This window comes from Chiloscyllium plagiosum, chromosome 16 (genome assembly GCF_004010195.1).
Source record: "Chiloscyllium plagiosum isolate BGI_BamShark_2017 chromosome 16, ASM401019v2, whole genome shotgun sequence".
Taxonomy (NCBI): Eukaryota; Metazoa; Chordata; class Chondrichthyes; order Orectolobiformes; family Hemiscylliidae; genus Chiloscyllium; species Chiloscyllium plagiosum.
In genome coordinates this window covers 51,760,225-51,781,569 of record NC_057725.1, presented here as the reverse complement: position 1 = coordinate 51,781,569, position 21,345 = coordinate 51,760,225, and the positions used below count along the sequence as shown (strand labels likewise).

The window sequence follows — 21,345 nt, the reverse complement described above, 5'->3', positions numbered from 1 at the left end:
TTGGTGGGGAGTGTGGACCTGACGAGGGAGTCGCGGAGGGAGTGGTCTTTCTGGAACGCTGATAGGGGAGGAGAGGGAAATATATCCTTGGTGGTGGAGTCTGTTTGGAGGTGGCGGAAATGACGAAGGATGATACGATGTATCTGGAGGTTGGTGGGGTGGTCGGTGAGGACCAGTGGGGTTCTGACGTGGTTGACGATGTTCTCCACCGCATCTCCTACACTTCCCGCTTCTCCGCCCTTGAACCCCATCCCTCCAATCGAAAACAGGATGCTTGGATGCTGCCTGACCTGCTGTGTTTTTCCAGCAACACATTTTTCAGCTCTGATAACTATCTGTGCCGAGTAACATCTGTCTACATGTACGAGGATGCTGAACTAAAAACCATGCGGAATATTTCCTATCTTTTTTTCATGAATCAACAATTATTTGATGAAAGAAGTCTTTTATTATAGTTGACCTCTGCAGAGAAATATTCTTTTTTAACTATTGTGTGTGTGTTGCAAAGGATATATATTCAAACTGCCATATTTCAATTTGTATTAATAAACTTTATATCTCTTATGAATAAGCCTGGTTTTATAATAAGTCAGAACTTTCATTGTTTATTAAAGGAGCATCGTTAGTGGGTTTGTATCCTGAAACAAATAGATTAGCATGTGTAATTGGCCATATCAATAACTGGGTAAAACTTTTTTTTAACATATATTGTGTCTGTTAGAGTAGTGGAACTTCAGTGACAGTGCATTTCTCCCACCTTGATTTGAAACAGTTTGCAGACTCCTTATGTCTGCTTCACAATTTATTTTCTGGCATTTCTTTGAATTGTCAGCAAATTTAGCAACAATACATTCAATCCAAGTCATTTATATAGATTCTAAATCATTGAAGCTCCATCGTTGATCGCCATGTCATACCACTTGACACATCCTGCTAACCCAAAAATTACCCATTTATATTTATTTTCTGCTTTGTATCAGCTAAACAATCTTCTATCCAATGTTGCATTATAATACATTACTCACTATTTGTATTTTTCATAGTAGCCTGTAATGCGGCATATTGTAAATGTTTTTTGGATTACAGTGTATCAACTACTTCCTCTTCATCTACATTGCTTTTTACTTCCTCAAAGATTTCAATAAAGTTGTCAAACATGATTTCCTATGTTGTCTCTGCATGACTGTACTAAGAATTTGGAAATCCTATTTTTTTCAATTACCTTAATAACAATTTACAACACTTTCTCTACTAAGACATCTAAAGTCCACCATCTGAAATGTTGCAGTAGCTGTTAACCTATATTTAAAAGTATATCAATAGCAAGAACTGAGTAAACACTGGAAGTCTTGTTAAAATTTACTGGAAATTTGCACAAAAATTAACAAAAAATGGTGCATGGGTCATGAAATATATTAAAATACAAATTTCTTTTTTATTCAGTGCAATAACTGAATAAGTTGAAAATAATGAGGAATGTCTAGGTCACAATAAACTGATAATTTGGAGGATGCCTGGATCCCATCATCAGAGATTTAGAGTTGAGGATTCAATTAATTAAATGAATACTATGCTTACATTATTGGAACTGTTCAAAGATGGAGGGATTGATAGAAGAGCAAGTGGAGGAATCCTCAAAGTGCCTATGATGCTGAAATGGCAGTATGCTTGGTTGGCACGAAATAAATTTACACTTATTGATTCAGTATTGCTAAGGGAAAATTTACAATTAGAGAGTCAGAGTATAAGACACAATATATGCTATTGCAAGTGTCCACTGCTGCCAGTAATCAAACATTTTTCATTCTATCCATGCAGGTTACACAGCTATTTGATCAAGAAATAACAGTTTTCTTTGCTATGTTCATGGGAATCTGGGGTAGGTACTCTCCTTATGCAACATTACCTTTGAATTTTATTCTCATATGCAAAATTAAAGCCTGGTGCTGAGTTTAAATGGGATACATGATTAATAAGATTATAATCAAAGGAGAGTATGTATAACACACAAGATTAAACTTTATATGGGTTACTACGCACAGAACATTCTGAAATATCTTGACAGCAACATTATGTAAACTTTTTCTGGGTTCATCTTGACAGAATCCTCTACTGCCCATTGCTGTATTTATTCCTTGTAAATACACGTGGATGATGAGAGATAACTGTTAATTCAGTGTTTTTTAAACTCTCAGTAATGGGCATTGGTAGCAACTTTGACAGTTATTGCTCATCCCTAATTGCTGTTTTTCTTGAACTGTTGTGGTCCAATGTGATGGAAGTACTTCCACAATGGTGTTAAATAGAAACATCTAGGATTTTGACCCAGTGACAATGAATAACTGTGATATATGTCCAAGTTGAACTTTGCTTTTATGAGGAACTCAAAGTGATTTTGTTCACATGTGCCTGTTTCCTTGTCCATCTAGATAATGGAGGAACTATTGAAAAAACCTGGGATTACTATGAGCCTGAGTCAGTTCTTATCTAGTCATCATATATTTTACTATTCTTAGGAGAGGGAAAAATATGGTATCAGTGAATAAAATCATTGTTGATTTCCTTCCTCCCCTTTCAAATTAGCTGTAGAATTCCAAATAAGGTGAATAGCAAGGGTCTTTTCCCTACAGTGAGGGAGTTCAAAACTAGGGGGCATATTTTTGAGGTTAGAGGAGAAAGATTTAAAAAGGACACGAGGGGCATCTTTTTTGAGGTAGGTACTCTCCTTATGCAAAAGGAAGTGGTGGATGTGGGTACATTAATATTTAAAAGATATAAGTACATGAATAGGAAAGGTTTGGAGGGATATGGGCCAAATGCAGGCAAGTGAGACTAGTTTGGTTTGGGAACATGGTTGATGTGGATTATTTGGACAGAATGGTCTGCTTCCATGCTGTATGACTTTATGACTCTACCACTGTATTTAAGATCATCTAACTTACCACAGACTGGGACTATTTTGGTCTGTACAGCTTGTTATAACATTAAATTTCCAATGTATTCAATTTGAGAATTTGACCAACAAGATTTTAGAAAAGTACAAAATTAAGCCCACTCTTATAAAATTGCACTTATTTGTTTACATTATAATATTCTTTATATTTAAAGAATGAAATATTGGCATTCTCAGCAAATATCTCTCTCTTAAACTGTAGCCACTGTGTTTTTGGAGTTGTGGAAACGAGCCCGAACAAAAGTTGTCAGCGAGTGGGATTTGTACCACTGGGATGAGGATGAGGTGATCACCTTAACTGATTTGCCCACTGATGGATAAGTGCAATAACATTAAATCACAGTTTGAAAAATAATGTGATATCTTATGATTATGAAGCTGATATTAACTTGAAATATTTTGGGTGGAAAATGATACGTTTGATAATATGTTGCAAATCCTAAAGTAAACTTCTTTGTCAGTGATATTTAACATAAAGAGGTCATTATCCTTTTACTTATGGAATTTAAATTGATTGTGTGGAAATGAGTATGGTGAGGACACATATGAGTTAATTTCAATTAAATTATCAGTAGGGCCAATTAAAAAATTCCACAAGCCCACATTCTAAATCTATGAATGGTAGGGGACAGATTGAAAAGCAAAAGTGATACAAGAAAAGAAATTCCACTAGCAGGAGTTTGGTTTTGAAGGCAAAAGAAAACAAAGTGTAACAATGGATTCGGAATGCTTGAAGACTATGCCCATCATTGATGTACTGCTGGGGTCTGTGAGAAGCTGAATAGAGATACTTCCCCCAACAATGGAAATCTACCTAGTAACTGAAAGAGGCCAGGAGATTAGGAACAGGACAATTGTTCCACTATTTCTGGAGTCAGTGCTTTAATGGCCTAAGCAGGTCAGGAAAGTGCAATTCAGTTCAATGTTCACCTATAGGCTATCTGTATGCATCAATCTCACACCTATCTCCAGTCATTCTTACATGTCAAACCCACTCTATCACATCACCACCATGCTCAATTACTCTGCAGACTCACCCATCATTCTTCCACATAATTTTTCATAGTTTTAACTGTGCATGCATCACTGTCACTCACCCCCATTCTTCTCTAATTCTCGGCTTCTACCAATAGACATCTACCAAATGCACCACATTTATTGTCTGAACAAATGGCTTTAGAATATGCCATACGTTTTCTCTTTCTGTCTTTCAAAATGAGAGTCCAGTATATGACTAAAAGAGAGAGGTGGGGAGGTAGACCTCCACAGACTTCTGAGCTAATAACTAGAAGAGAATAGCTTGACATCAGAAAATATTTGGCAACCCTAGCCATTGGAGATAAGGAAATGGCATCTTTCCAGGTACTGGTGACACATTTAAATATCAAAAATCCATAGTTATTCTTCACAGTCATGGTGTTTTCTTTACAGTTCAAATATGACCACAGTCATAATAAAACTATTATTATAACTATAACAATTCAAGCTTACAATAAAACAACTTAGATGCTTGTACTTGAATGGGCCTAGTTAGGCAACTTCATGGCACACCACTCAATAGTGTGCAAAGTTATTAAGTTCTGATCAGTTGACAAGGAAAAGGAGATTAGAGTGGTGCTCTATGTTTGAAGGGCATATGTCTGAAGCATCAATTTTCCTGCTCCTCGGATGCTGCCTGACCTGCTGTGCTTTTCCAGCACCACTCTAGTTTTGACTCTGATCTCCAGCATCTGCAGTACTCACTTTCGCCCAGTGAAAAGGAGATTGAAGAGTAGCAGAAACTATTTGATGCACACAGAGGTCATATAAACACATTGATCATAATTACAGAGAAAATAGGGCAGTTTGACTCAAGCATGAGTATAGTGATGCTGCAAAGAATGGCTTATTGCATTATTGAATCATGGACGCCATGGAATTTCAAGTATCACAAATAAATGATCCCTGGTGAGTCAACTACACATGATTAGTCTCTGCATTAAACCATTACTAGCTAAGCCAAAGCCATTACCTTTGCTGTCATTGCTGGCTTTCCTCAGATAGGAGGAGCCATCAACTGCACATACATCAAACTCAGAGCTTCATGGTATTTTCGAGCCTGCTTCCCAAACAGGAAGGGATTTCACTACCTCAACATCTACCGTGTTTTTGACCACAGGCAAAACTTCTTGGATGTGAGCAGTCACTATCCAGGAAGCTGCCATAGTTCCTACATTCTGGACAGCTCCAAGGCTCAAGCCTGCTAGGACTTTCCCGCACAGATGCAGTGCAACTTCCTTGGCCTGAGCTTATGAATGCTTATAGGTTCCTGTTAGAGGGGAAATGGAGTAGCAGGGCTTCTCTGGAGTGTCCTGAGAGGAGACCTTCTGAGTACCTGTCTGTTGCTTCCCTGTATGGGTGTGCAGTGGCACCTTGCTCACTCTTTGAGAAGCTGCAACAATTGGAGTTAGATTAACATCCCTCTGCCAATCTATACAATGAATATCTCCATGCTTTTGATGATGAAGTGACGATCCAAGTGCACTCTGGCTGAAGCTAACTGTTTGACTACACATGGAGAAAGTGAGAACTGCAGATGCCGGAGATCAGAGTCAAAGAGTGTGACACTGGAAAAGAGCTTATGCTCGAAACATCGACTCTCCTGCTCCTCAGATGCTGCCTGACCGGCTGTGCTTTTCCAGTGCATTACATTTTGACTATGTTCTACTATATTTGACTCTCAGTGACAGCCACCGCTCAATACATGGAGACAGCCATGCACTCACTCACTGGCTTGTTGAAGTCACAATGTCAGATAGAGCATGGACAGATTCCTATGTCCTTTGATCTGCTCTTGTATGATTTCTGTCACCTCTTCCAAATGTTCCCCAGCTTGCTGTTCCCTCTCTCTTAGCTAGTAATGTTTTAGTGCAGAGACTAATCATGTGTAGTTGTCTCACCAGGGATCTACTCTTCAGCAGTGCCCTTGATCTTAACCCTTTTGTCTTGCTGTAGCTGCAAACCCATATGATGCTGTGTTCACCAGTTTATGGCCCAGGCGCTAATTGGGGTAGCAGTCTTATCAGTGCTATCTCTGAAGTTCTTGGCTGCTGCTTCTCAGATATATGCTGTCTAGGAGTAGGGAGAGAGGGCACTGGGAAAGGTGCTCTTCCCTGGGTTTGTGTTTGTGAAACAGGCTGCAGAGAGAAACATAAAGATGTGTTTTGTCATGAGGTGCCACTCCTAGCAAAGATTGTATTGAAATTTTGGTACCTATTATGCAGATGTGAGAAGCTTTATGGAAGTTTGGCTGTCTGTATACAGAATTGGCTGCCTATAGAAGACAGAGGGTAATAGTAGATGGAAAGTATTTAGTCTGGAGTTTGATGACCAGTGGTGATTTTTATGAATGACTTGGATGAGGAAGTGGAAGGGTGGGTCAGTACATTTGCCGATGACACGAAGGTGGAATTGTGGATATTATGAAGGGCTGGTGTAGGTTGCAACGGGGCATTGACAGGATGCAGAGCTGGGCTGAGAAGTGGCAGATGGAGTTCAACCTGGAAAGTGTGAAGTGATTCATTTTGGAAGGTTGAATTTGAATGCAGATTACAATGTTAAAGGCAGGATTCTTGGCAGTGTGGAGGTACAGAGGGATCTTGGGGTCCATGTCCATAAATCCCTCAAAGTTGCCACCTGAGTTGATAGGGTTGTTCAAAAGGTATGTGGAGTGATGACTTTCATTAGCAGGGGGATTGAGTTTAAGAGCCGCTGCAGCCCTTTAAAGCCTTGGTTAGACCACATTTGGAATATATTGTTCAGTTCTGGTCACCTCATAGGAAGAATGTGGAAGGTTTAGAGAGGATGCAGAGGAGATTTATCAGGCTGCTGCCTGGACTGGAGGTATGTCTCATGAAGAAAGGTTGAGGCACCTCAGATTTTTTTCATTGGAGTGAAGAAGGATGAGAGTAGGCATAGATGGAGTGGACAGCCAGAGACATCTTCCCAGTGTGGAAATGGCTATCACAAGGGGTAATTGGTGATTGGAAGAAGACTTAGGGGAAATGTCAGAGGTTGGTTATTTACACAGAGAGTAGTGAGTGTAAAGGAATGCACTGCCAGCAGTGGTATTAGAGTAAGATACATTAGGGTAATTTAAGCACTCTTGGATAGGCACATGGATGCTAGTAAAATGAAGAGTATGTAGGTTAGTTTGATCTTAGAGTAGGATAAAAGGTTGGTACAACATCGAGGACCTAAGGGCCTGTACTGTGCTGTACTCTGAAGTACATGCAATCAGGGTGTCTTTGTACATAAATCATAGAATTGTCATTGTTTTTTGGTAGAGTAGGAAATAGAAAAGCAAGTGAAATGTTGATTTTTGCATGGAGAATGAAATATAAAAATATGGATGTTTTGCTTTAGCTACATAAAGAAATGGTGAGGTTACACCTAAAGTAATGCGTAGCTTTGGTCTAATTTAAGAAAGGATATGAATAATGTGTTTGTGTGGTGTGTGTGTAGGTGTTCCTAGGTGATCTCACATAGAATGAATTCAGCAAAGGTGCATTTGACTGATAACCCAGATGAAGTGTTATTATATGAGGAAAAGTTGGAAAAACTAGGTCTGTATCCATTGGAGTTCAGAAGAATGAGAGGTTATCTTACTGGAACATATAAAATCCTGAGAGGACTCAACAAGGTTCAAGCTAAAATAATTGTTCCCCTTGTGGGAGACACTAGAACTAGGGAACATATTTTAAATATGGGGGTCTCCCAGAGGTTCTCCCATTTAAGATGGAGAGAGGGTAGTTTTGTAAATGAACATATATCTTCTTATTCTATGTGAAGAAAAAGTGGAAGGTATTGAACTGCTTGGACACTTTCTCTTATAAAAAATGTTTATTGTTCTAAAATTTTGGAACACCTAAATTTGGAAGAGACCACGGGGCCTCTGCGCTAATGGTTGCCTAGCAATCTTGGATGCACTTGGCTTGTACTTCAAACACCTAGGTGTCAGAAAGAAAATATCTCAATAAAGAGCAATAAGTCAGCAAAATCTCTCTAAAAGATTCCAAAAATTGAACCAGGTGAAACAAAGTCCACATATCAGTATTTTGACGACCTTGCAAACTCCAAAGTCACGGAGTTTGCAAAATCTTCCACCATATGGTTGTCTCATAGCTGTCAGCAATTTGATTTGTCAGCATGAAGCTTGGTAGCGAGTGAGAATTCACCAATTTTTATCCTTTGTTTTATGATCATTGGTTAATAAATGTGTTTCATTCTTTTGACTTTTTAAAAATATCTCTGCAGAGCCATTGTTGACTTGTGCAAGTGTGTTTGCTTGGGATTAAAAGGGATTTTGTTTTAATTCCGGATTATAGTTTTTGCTACATGAATTTTGAATAAATTTTGAGTTATAATGAATAGATTATTTTGAGTTTATTGAAGAAACATGGGAGAGTCTCTTTTATTCTGGATAGTGGTAACAAATGGCCATTTTGGTGATTTAACTTAAATATTTATATGAATGGTGCAATTTGTGAGGGAGCTTCTTCACCAGTGCATTCTTCCTGCTGCAGTTGTAACAATAGATTCTTGACTATCAAGAGATTTGAAGGTTATCAGCGGTAGGTGGGAATGTGGAGTTGAGCCTATAATCCAATCAGTCATAATCTTGGTAAATGATAGAAAAGACTAGAGGGACTGAATGACCAATTCCTGCTGCTAATTCATGTGTTAGTATGTTCACTTAAAAATCCACTGTCAAAATGAGTAGAGATTTCATATTCACTTAACAGTGCAGGACTAAAATTAATGAAACTTCATCATTAGTTGGCTAAGAGAAAAATCTACTCAAAATATTTATCTTATGTATAGGAGGAACTTGCTCTTGGGCTAATATATGACCCTGATGTGCCACCAACAAAATATCAGCATTCGTACCTGCGAGCCACAATAGTCCTCATACTAGGATTTCTTCTGGTAAGAATATCTTCAGAAACTATGGCATGTTTGATAGATGTGTTAGTTTGCACCCTCTTGTTATGTGTGAATTTGCCCTACAGTGGGCTGGGCAGAATATCATTCACCATGTACAACTCTGTTTGTGTTATGTATCTGTCATAGCTGAGTCACTGGAGGCATGTGGAATGTGCAAGAGATGGGTTACTACATAAGAAAGAGGAGCAGGAGTAGGTCATCTGGCCCTTCAAACCTTCTCTGCCATTCAGTAAGATAATGGCGGATCTTTTTGGGACTCAGCTCCATTTACAGTCCCTCACCACAATCCTTAATTCCTTTACTGTTAAAAAATTCATCTACCTTTGAAACGCACGCACGCACACACACACATACACACACACACACTCTCTCTCCCTCACTTGCCCGCACACACACACACATACATATAAGTCTATTGTGTGAAGTTACATTTGCGGAATTGTATTTGCAGGCAGTCAATCCATGTGACATTTTATAATTCCTACTTTGGAAATAGAACCAGTCTGATTCGAGGTTGGAATCCAGACAGACTCTAACCTCACACCTTTAATGCATTGTCTGAGCTGAGACATCACTTTTTTTATAAAACCTTAAGTTATCTCGAGAATGTGACTTGAAAGAAGTTCTGAGATTTGCATATTAATGAATCAAAACTTGCAAAACATTCTAAAAGATAAAAGACTTAACAGCCATCTCAAATATCATATCAGTTGCATGACACTACGATCTTGTGCTATTAATTCTGTGTCTTATGATTCTGCCCCACTCGCTACCTGAAGATGGAGCAGTGCTCTGAAAGCCAGCATTTTCAAATAAACCTGTTGAACTATGTGTTGTATGATTTTTTTACTTTTTCCACCCCAGTCCAACACCGGCATCTCCTCTTCAACACATTCAATGAGGTCACCTCAACTGCTTCACTGAGCAGGGAATTCCACAGACTCACAATCCTTTGGATGAAGAATTTCCTCCTCAACTCAGATCCTAAATCTCCTCCTCCTTATTTTGAGACTATGCCCCCTAGTTCTAGTTTCACCAGCCAGTGGAAACAATCTCCCGCTTTTTTCTTATCTGTTTCCTTCATAATTTTATGTTTCTATAAGATCCCCTCATTCTTCTAAATTCCAGTGAGTATAGTCCCAGTCTACTCAATCTTGTTTGGGTTTTATGCTACCATCATTAGAAGACGTGTGTGTAGGTGACATGTAGTTTGTGAATGTTAGGCACAAGTCCACAGTGCTCCTGAATGCTGCTGGGTAAGATAGCATAGTTAGTAGTCTAATAATCCAGAAGCTTTGAATAACAATCCGATTTAAATTCAGACAAGAAATCAACTTGTAACAAAACAATAGTCCCACTGACACTGACCATGTAACTACTGGATCGTTAGAAAAATCAATCTGGTCACTAATGACCTTGCGAGAAGAATGCCTTCTTACCTTGTCCGGCTTACTTGTTACTCCTGATTGTCATTTCTCACCTGCTCTCTGAAATGGCCAAGTAAATGACGATGTTGTATCAAAGAAGTTAGCTGGTCACCATCTTCTAAAGGGCAATTAGGAATGGCCATTCAGTGCTGGTCTTGCCACTGATGCCCACAGCCTGTGAATGAATAAAATAGAAGATGCACAAGAGGCTGGTGCTCCATTTGGTGACATCTGATGTGACAGTGCATTCACTGACCTTGGCCATATTCAGTTTTCTTCAGTATTTACAGCCAGCTTTTGGGCATTGGCCTCCCTTATTACATACTCTACTTATTATTGATGGGTTTGCCTTGAGGGTCTCCTAGTTTCTTGCAGAAAATTTGCCTTTCTTTTTCTGTCCAATTTAATGACTAATGCCTCCAGTATTGTTCTGAGAACCTCAAAACCTTCTACTTGGTGTGGTGTGACCTTTTCGGCTTTAAGTAAAACAGAATTTACTTAAACACTACAATTGAAACACGAACAAAAGAAAATGGTGTGGCCTTTTTACTTATTTAGATTTCATCAGCAGCTTTTGCTAATTGAGTGAATTCCCCTTAAGAGTTGAAGGCAAGCTAAGCACATGTTTCTCACATTTATTTACTTTTAGGCCCCTTCTTGAAAGTGAAGTCATCCAGCAGCATGAGTCATATGAGGTTGTACACTTCCACATCAATGATAATGATATCTGAAGTCATGAATTATGACCCCAACACACCGAGAAATTGAGCTAATTAATTTCTCATCACTAGTCTTTTCACCAGTGTGGATTTGTGCTTCTTTGTTTAAATGTTTTGGATTACTTTGAATGTTGTGTACAAAAGAGAAAGAGTAAATAATCCTCAATTCATCCTGTGTAAGTTTATTTTCACAGTTATTCACTGTAACATTGTGACAAGGCTGTCACTTTAACAAGGTTATTTTGTCCTTGGGTATTTTTAAAAAGAGGTTGTAAGGGCAGAGGGATCTGGGAAGAGTCAACTTTAACAATGGGAGGAGAGTGGCCAGTACTCCCTGTTCAGGTTTTCTCATTTGTTTTTTAGCTGTAGTAGTCAAAAGCTTCAGCAGATGATTCCTAACTGACTTTTCTCTCTGAAATCTCTTTGGAACTTGTTCCCTCATATCTGTAAGAACCTGTGTTTGAATTTACTTTTGGCCAAGGGGTGTGTTTGTGGGATGTTATGGGATTGGAACAACTCCTTAGTTAAGTTTTCCAATTGTTAAATTATTCTAAATTCCATTTTCTTTTGTTCGTGTTTCAATTGTAGTGTGTAAGTAAATTCTGTTTTACTTAAAGCCGAGTGGCTTGAACACCTATATCACACCTGGAATATCCACATCACATCCGCCTTTAGAATAAAAAAAATTAGGGTTGAGGCTACCTTCTTAAAATATCTTGAGGGGGTCTGGCTTGGTCCATGACAACATTCAGATAAATCATTATTGGTGGAGAAGAAAATTGTATGTTATATCAAATTTAAAGAGAAGATATTAATTACATAGAATATACAACACAGAAACAGATCATTCAGCTCTATTAGTCCATTTTGTCTTAAATGTAGTACTTGGGTAATCACTAATGCTTTGTCATCTGTCTCTTTCAGCATAATACAAGAATCTTCAATTGTCATTTTTAAAATATCCTTAACTAGCTTTCCCTTCAATACAGCATTTACCACAGCAACTTCTGTGGTAGGGAGTTCCACATGTCCACCTTTCTTTGGTAAGGATTTTCATCTGAATTCCCTGATTTCTTATTGACCACCTTTTGTAGACTCTTGTTTTGCTCTTCCAAAAGTAGAAATATTCTCTCTGTAAACTTTTGTCTTAAATTACAGAGAAGAGTTGACATAAGAGCAGTTATCAATCAGAATGTTTCAGGTGAGAGATGTATTTCTTTTGGGAGGTTGGGCATAAGTCTATCAATGCTCTCTCTGCATGATTACAAAAGCACTCTCAATCATTCCTGCCAGATAAACCTCACCATATCCGATTGTCCCCAGTAGTTTATTGACACTGTCAGTTTAGTTGTGCAGATGTGCCTATGTGTGCAGTGGTCTTTGTCTTAACTGCTTCAACAGAAAGCATTCTATATTCCCACAAGTGTTTTGGAAAGATTAGTTTTGGAAAATTAATAATAATTAATAATTCGCGACTTATTAACCAAAGAAAATATTCTTTCCCTAGTTCTTCTATTCAACTTCCTAAGATTTTGAAAAGCTTTTTTTTTCTCTTGCTCTCTCATCAAGCATTTCGATTTCTTGAAGTAATTCTTCTGTCTTCTATTTTCATAGTTTCTCATCCTTGTTATCACATTGATAAATCACTGTTAATTTTACTGTCATTTCCATAATGAAGTATTGAATGTTGCATACTGTGGGTGGAATTACATTTCCTCTGGAAGCAGACTGGTAGGTGGGGTAAAGGGACAATTAATTGATTACAAAATGAGAGGAGGAGAACCTGTCATCTTCCTGATTACCGTTTGAATCCCATTGGGATTCCTTGAAATGACTGCAATGAGATTTGATTGCCATTGACTCTTGGTTAGTGTTCCATTTTTAGCTTAATCAATGTTTCTTGTTTCTTATGAATATATGGGTTGTAGGGGTATGGTCGTAAACATGAAACAGTAACTCTTTTCCCTTTCCACAGATGCTGCAGAGTATTTCCAACATTTTCTGGTTTTATCACATTTCTACACTTATACTTTATATCTCTAATTACAAAACCTAAAATTACATTGACCTTTTATACGGCCTTATTTACCTATACTTGGATTTTAAGAGAATAATATAGTTGAGTCCCTAGATCTCTTATAATACTAGTTGATGATCATATGGACAAGTCAGAACCCAGTGTAAAATAGGCTGATAGACTAGGGTTTTTTTTGTTTATTTTAAATTTATTGTTACTTGAAACAGAGGAGTACTAATATCCTGGGTGGGAAATTTGCTCGTGCTATTCGGGTGGGTTTAAACTAGCTCAGCAGGGGCATGGGAACCTGAAGTGTAGTTGCAGTGCACAGGAGGACATGGACAGCATTTCATGGTCACAGGAATGTGCTGGCAGACAGCAAACTGGTTTGAAGTATGTCTACTTCAACGCCAGAAGTATCCGAAATAAGGTAGGTGAGCTTGCAGCATGGATAGGTACCTAGGACTTCGATGTTATAGCCATTTCGGAGACATGGATAGAGCAGGGTCAGGAATGGATGTTGCAGGTTCCAGGGTTCAGGAGGGGGAGGTGTGGCTTTGTTAGTCAAGGATAGTATAACAGTGGCTGAAAGAACTTCTGATGAGGACTCGTTTACTGAGGTAGCATGGGCTGAGGTTAGAAACAGGAGAGGAGTTTTTTTATAGGCCTCCACATAGTTCCAGGGAGATGGAGGAGAGAATTGGCAAAATGATTCTGGGTAGGAGTGAAAGAAACAGGGTGGTTATTATGGGGTCTTTAACTTCCTCAACATTGACTGGAAATGCTATAGCTATACATCGGATGGATCAGTTTTTGTCCAATATGTGCAGGAGGGTTTCCTGACACAGTATGTCAAAGGCCTGACAAGAGGACAGGCCACACTGCATCTGGTGCTTGGTAAGGTCACCAGGCCAGGTGTTTGATTTAGTTGTAGGTGACCACTTTGAAGAGAGTGACCATAATTCAGCTATGTTTAGTTTAGCAATGGAAAGGGATAGGTACATGCCACAGGTCAAAAGTTATCGATGGGGCATGGGCAATTATAATGCGATTAAGCAAGAATTAGGATGCATAGAATGGGGTAACAAAATGGAGGGGATGCAGACAATGGAAATGTGGAGCTGGTTTAAGGAAAAGACATTGCATGTCCCTGATAGGTATATCCCTGTCAGGCAGGGAGGAAGCGATAAGGTAAGGGAACCGTGGTTTACTACAGAAACTGCATCTCTTGTTAACCGGAAGAAGGAGGCTTATGTATTGATGAGACAAGATGGTTCAGATGAGGCGATGGAGAGTTATAAATTAGCTAGGAAGGGTTTAAAGAGAGAGTTAAGAAGAGCAAAGAGAGGACATGAGCAGTTTTTAGCAGGTAGAATAAAGGAGAACCCTAAAGCTTTCTATAGGTGTGTGAGAAATAAAAAGATGATGAGGGTAGGAATAGGGCCAGTCAAAGACAGAAATGGGAAGTTGAGTGTGGACCCTGTAGAGATTGGAGAGGTGCTAAATGAACACTTCTCATCGGCTTTTAATCAGGAAAAGGAAAATATTGTAGAGGAGAAGAATGAGAGGAGATATTAGATTAGAAAGGATCAAGGTTAGTTACGAAGAGGTGTAATCAATTCTAGAAGGAGTGAAAGTAGACAAGTCCCCTGTGCTGGATGGGATTTATCCGAGGATTCTCTGGGAAGCTAGGGAGGAGGTAGCACGGCCTTTGGCTTTGATATTTGAGTTGTCATTGTCTACAGGTTTAGTACTGCTGGACTGGAGGATTGCAAATGTTGTGCCCTTGTTCAAGAAGGGCAGGAGAGATGACCCAGGTAATTATAGACCAGTAAGCCTTACTTCTGTTGTAGGAAAGGTTTTGGGAAAGATTATAAGAGATAGGATTTATAATCATCTCGCAAGCAACTATTTGATTTCAGATAGTCAACATGGTTTCGTCAAGGGCAGGTCATGTCTCACAAACCTCACTGAGGTTTGAGAAGGTGACCAAGCATGCAGATGAGGGTAGGGCAGTTGACATGATGTACATGGACTTCAGTGAAGCCTTTGATAAGATTTCACATGGTAGGCTGCTGGAGAAAATGCAGAGGCATGGGATTGAAGGTGATTTAGCAGTTTGGATTAGAAACTGGCTTTCTGAAAGAAGGCAGCGAGTGATGGTTGATGGAAAATATTCAGCATGGAGTCCGGTTACTAGTGGTGTGCCACAAGAATCTGTTTTGGGACCATTGCTGTTTGTCATTTTTATAAATGACTTAGACACAGGCATAGGTGGATGGGTTAGTAAGTTTGCAGATGACAGTAAAGGCAGTGGAGTAGTGGGCAGTGTAGAAGAATGTTGCAGGTTGCAGGGGGACTTGGATAAACTGCAGAATTGGACTGAGAGGTGGCAAATGGAGTTCAATGCAGCTAAATGTGATGTGATTCACTTTGGGAAAAATAACAGGAAGGCAGAGTACTGGGTCAGTGGAAAGATTCTTAGTAGTGTGGATGTGCAGAGAGATCTTGGAGGTAATGTACATAGATCCCTGAAAGTTGCCACCCAGGTTGATAGTGCTGTTAAGAAGTGTGTTAGGTTTCATAGGTAGAGGGATTGAGCTCCGAGCCGCAATGTCATGTTGCAACTATACAAAACGCTAATGCAGCCACACTTGGAATATTGTGTACAGTTCTGGTTGCCCCATTACAGGAAGGATGTGGAAGCATTGGAAAAGGTGTAGAGGAGATTTACCAGCATGTTGCCTGGTCTGGAGGGAAGTTCTTATGAGGAAAGGCTGAGAGACTTTCCAATGTTCTCATTGGAAAGAAGAAGGCTAAGAGGGAATTTGATAGAGACGTACAAGATGATCAGGGTGGACAGTGAAAGTCTTTTTCCCAGGATGATGATGTCAGCTTGTATGAGGGGGCATAACTACAAATCTAACACTGGGGTGATAGATTGAAGACAGACAGCACAGATAGCTTCTTCACTTAGAGAGTGGTAAGGGCGTGGAATGCCCTCCCTGCCAGTGTAGTTAACTCAGTCACATTAGGGAGATTTAAACAATCCTTGAGTAAGCACGTGGATGATGATAGGATAGTGTAGGGGATGAGCTTAGAATAGTTCACAGGTCAGCGCAACATCAAGGGCCAAAGGGCCTGTTCTGCGCTGTATTGATCTATGTTCTATGAAGTCACCCCATCTTCAAGCATTTTGCTCAGCTGGCATGGCAGTAATCAGTTTCCTTTTGGCAATTTTTAAAGCATTCAGTAGATTCTATTTTCTTTATTTAATGTCTGTCCCTATAATCCTTAAAATAAGTTGGTAACTCAGCTCTCTAATTCATTAACAAGGGTACCCTAAACTCATGTCTTTAACAGCCTTGTAGAATATCTTCTCACTGACACCCCCAGAGCTTTCTGCTTCCAGAACTTTCTTCTTATTGACTTCTGAGGACCTCAGTACTTTTCTGTAGCCTTTGTTGATTGGATACTGATAATAACAACCCCTCTGCTGTTATGGATCTCTTCCCTCTGTGTTAACCTGCTTCTGACTCTTCTCTGTTATGGCTGTAAAACTCAAGACAGCAAACACTTTAGTGTTGGGTTGCTGGCCACTCAACTGAAATTGTATGACATTTTGTAAATGCTGTTTATGATCTTTAACAAAACCAGGTCAGATCTCTGCAGAACTGATAAACTAAAATCCATTTTTCTTCACCTTTGAACCCAAGTTCTCAGATAATAACAAAATATTCAGAATCTAACATCATCTACATATTTCAGTTTCCTTACACTGAGAGTATTCCAACTTTTTCTCCCAAAAGATACACATCTACATTACATTTTATCTACTGTCCAACCAGTTAGTGGCTTGTGTCTTCTTAAAGGTTTTTTCTAGTCTTCTTTACTATTTTCTAAACTTCCCACTTTTGTATCATCGGCAATTTTTATCAGCATGGTTTTTTTCATGCTCTTTAGTATGCTCAAATAAAGAAATAAAATTCTTGCTTGGCCTCAACTAGAGTATTGAGTCTATTTCTGACACTACCCTTTGAAAAGAATATGAAGGCTGTATCAGGTTTGTCATATAGAGAGACATGAAATAATTGTAAAAGCGTAGCATTCCTAATCTAGAGGCCCAAGTTGACTGGTAGTGGGGTAAAGAGACAATTAATTGATTACAAAAGGAGTGGAGGAGAACCTGTCATCTTCCTGATTCCTGAATCCCATTGAGATTCCTTGAAATGATTGCAATGGGGTTTGATCGCCATTGACTCTTGGTCTTTAAACTGTCATATTTAGATAGCTTAATTTAATTTCTTCCACTTTTTTGTTTTATGTAATAAACTTGTTTTATTGTTAAAACTAAATCTTCAACCTTATGAGCTTATGCTTCAATTAAAGAACACAATGTTTAATTTTCAAAGAACTAAATGTGATCTATTGTACCAGATTTTATTTGAGTTTTACAATCATAACAGAGAGGAGTGAGAAGCAGGTTTACTTGACCAGTAGTAATATCAGCTAGGATATTAACAAATTGAAACTCTTTTCAAACTCAAAGAATAGCTTGTCTTCTGGTTACGCACCGTTCAGTCTTCAGGATGGAACACCGAGTTAAACAATTTTGACACCATAACCAGATTTTGGTATTAACTTATTTTTCACTTGTTTTGGTTTCAGAATGCAACTGTTCACTATTTTTCTATTCACTCCTGCTTTTAAGCAATTTGTACCATTACCACTCCCTTTGGTCTTGCTTAACAGACTTTTTTCTCATTTAAACTGTCCTGTTACTCACCCTATCTCATACTTTCATTCCTTCCTCCACCCACTCTCATTCACTTGCTCATTGAACTAAAATGATGGTTTTATTTCTCTCTCTAATGATACTATCTTTCAGCTATTTTCTGCACTTTTTGTTTTTATTTCAGACTTTCAGCCTTGCAGCATTTTATTTTTATAATCATTTTATTGTATTTTACCAGGAATACTAAAGCTTAAAAGGGAAAGTTGAGATCAGTTCAATGTTTTCATGAACATTGCTAAGTGTGTGGCCTGAACAACACTTGCTGTGGAGGAAATTACTGGCAGTGACTTCTGGATTTCTGAATTTAACTGCATATATGAGGACATCTGAAGTTTCTGTCAGTTTCAAAATTATATTAGCAATGAATATTGACAGTTTCACAGTTAACATGTACAAGATCTGGGCCACTATAATTCTTTTAGTATCTCCTTGCACCTCTAGCTGCTGTAACCTCACAACTCAAAATATTCTGCTCTCTTGCTTCTTTTTACTTTCCTATAATCACTGCACCATCACTTCTTTGCACCTTTTAGTCCTTAACTTCATGCACTTTTGCAACACTCACTTCCACACAACTCACATGTGCCTGTGCTATATAGGAGTTATTCAACCATGATATGCACATTCTCTTATTATTTGACATTCTCACCAATACATTGCCTTCTGGTAGGATAAAGTTGACTACAACTCTAGTCAGGAGACTCCCAATGAAAAAGACAGAGCTTTTCATCTTTCACCCCAGCTGTGGAAGATATGAACAGAGCTCTGACATTTGAAGAAGAGACCACTTCCTGATGATGCAGTGTCACTTAAAGTAACCTTGACAAGCATGTTTCAGATACTAACACCACGGAATGAATTTTACAGGCCCCCACAGGTGGCCACTCCACTATCTTCCTTCTTCCCAAAGCTGACCCTCATATTACAGTTGGCAGGTCAGATGCCAGGCAGCTATCCACTGATGTCATTGTTATTGAGGTACTTAAGTTGGCTGGGGAAAGCAATAAGAGGGCATGCAGCCTACAACATTTACACCTCAACCTAAAAGAAGGGATGGATTGGGGTTAGCACCTTTGTGATGTTGGGATTCCACTTGTCCATTGGGGTTCAATCCCCACTCTTCCCCAAGTTGGTAACCCCTTTATGTCTAGGCATCAATTTGAGGCAGCTGGACAGAGTGATAGGATGCTACAGTTACCAGCATGCTAATGAATGAGAAAATGCACCAACTCTGCTGCAGTTGAATACAAGTGCACAAGAATTCAAGGCACTTTAAAATATACTAGGAAATAGTAGGTATATTAGGTATTGTAAGGGCTGATCCTTCATGATCATGAATCTGGAGCATGCATAATTGCTGGATATCCATTCAAAGCAATACTTGTAATTTCTCTGCAGGAGCATTGTTGAGGATATTTTTGGATCATGCTTTAAAATGTTGGATAAGTTTAGCAATTAGGCTAGTTCATACCAAAATCACCATCGTGCAGGATGCTTATTCACAAGTTCATTTTCTCAGTCATTCTGATGTGTACTCCAGGCACCTGTGGAGCAGCCTGATTTAATATTGAGTGACAGATTAACACTTTGAAATGAATGTATTAGCTACCAATCGCACTGGAGGCTTATGCATTAATTTAGCACCTGAAACAAAGGACAACCTGTTCGCATTTCGAAGCCTACATATCCCCCAATGTTTCTATTTAATGCATTATGACAACGTTACATGTCCTTGTCCATCCTTATTTTGTGAAACTGTTAACTAACGTTCGTACACTATTTATTTATTCATTTTCCATTATTTCTCTGCCTGTGGTGGTTGTATGAATGTCGTGGGTTCCACCTTTATCCAACCAAGACTGATCATGTCAGTGTGGGATACCTTTGTTGTGATCCTCATTTAGCATTTTTGTAATTCCTTGGTGCCCCTATGTCTGTACATTCTGCTAGTATTGTGGATCTTTCACAATGACTTTTGCTTGCTGTTCCTGATCTTCTTTGACAATGTTAAAGGTATTTTTTTCTTCTGTTATTTTACAGATTGTTGTTATAATCAGTATCGCATTTGGTATTGTGATATTCCGAATTGTGGTGAATGTCATACTAACAAAAACATCAGTGGATTTTGTGCATGAACATGCCAATTCGCTAGCTGTTATAATTAGTGCTATGCTGCACTTGGTGACGATTATTATCATGACTAAGGTATGACTGAGGCAAGTTACTTGTCTTATTTATGAAAACTTCATTTCTAACATGGAGCATACAGATGCAACCATTTTAAATTTTTCAGTTGGCACCTGAAGACTTTTATCAGCGCAGACCTATTTTTAAACTTGGATAAACACCAGATGAAGCATTTTAGGTACAAGTTACATAGACAACTGAAATGGGAAATATCTGTGTTATAGATATTTTAACTTCACGGGAACTCAGTGGATTAATAGTGACCTGTTTGATATTAAGAGTAGAATGGCTGAGACGATTTCTAGATTTTTAAACAAATATTTCCTCACATGATATGTTATGAAAGTAACGTAAAAACATAATAAGAACAAAATTGTTGAAAACGTTAAAGCAGCATCTATGAAGGGGAACAGAATTGACAAGAAGATAGTTCAAAAGTCGCCAGTGGCTATTTCTCTATTAAATGGATATTCCATTTTTGGAACTGTTAAACAGGATAGTCTTTCTGAGGAAAATGGAAGGGGCAGTCAGTTATTGGACACTTTGAATTCTTATGTTAGACAGCTTTGGACAAAATTTAATAAAATTATTGTTATAGGGGACTCTGCTGTCAGGGTGATAGACAGGAGATTCTGTGGCAGTGAGCTTAAATTTAGGGTGGCTTGTTGCTTCTCTGGTGCTAGGATTTCTAAACGTTTCAAGCATATTGTTAAAGGTGAGATTGAAAAGCCACATCAGTAGAAAATACACTTTTAGGGAAGTGATTAAAGCAGTACAGAGTGAATTTAAGAGGTTAGGTAGAAGATAAAAAAATACAACCTTAAAAGAACTAATTTCTGGTTGACTCCCAATGCCAAACTCAAGGGTCAAATGTATATTTGGAGGGAAAGAACAATGACGTTTCTGTGGCCAGCAGAGAAAAAGCAGAATGGTGTATTTTTTCCCTGGTGCCAGGATCAAGGATGTCTCAGAGATGGTGCAGAATGTTCTCACGGGGGAGAGGGGCCAGCAGGAGGCCATTGTCCACATTGGAACCAACGACATTGGAAGGGAAAAGGTTGAGATTCTGAAGGGAGATTACAGAGAGTTAGGCAGGAATTTAAAAAGGAGGTCCTCAAGGGTAGTAATATCTGGATTACTCCCAGTGCTACGAGCTAGTGAGGGCAGGAATAGGAGGATAGAGCAGATGAATGCATGGCTGAGGAGCTAGTCTATGGGAGAAGGATTCACATTTTTGGATCATTGGAATCTCTTTTGGAGTA

At 38.8% G+C, this 21,345-nt stretch overlaps 1 protein-coding gene across 1 annotated transcript in view; it reads left to right on the top strand.

The window, feature by feature from the left end:
- The window catches only part of LOC122558098 (anoctamin-9-like), a 108,485-nt gene that overhangs the window by 13,874 nt on the left and 73,266 nt on the right, over positions 1-21,345 (top strand). Inside the window, exons 4-7 of the mRNA XM_043706418.1 lie at positions 1,819-1,879; positions 3,156-3,238; positions 8,816-8,920; positions 19,937-20,101. Coding sequence (XP_043562353.1) covers positions 1,819-1,879; positions 3,156-3,238; positions 8,816-8,920; positions 19,937-20,101 — 414 coding nt within the window. The remainder of the gene's footprint in view (positions 1-1,818; positions 1,880-3,155; positions 3,239-8,815; positions 8,921-19,936; positions 20,102-21,345) is intronic.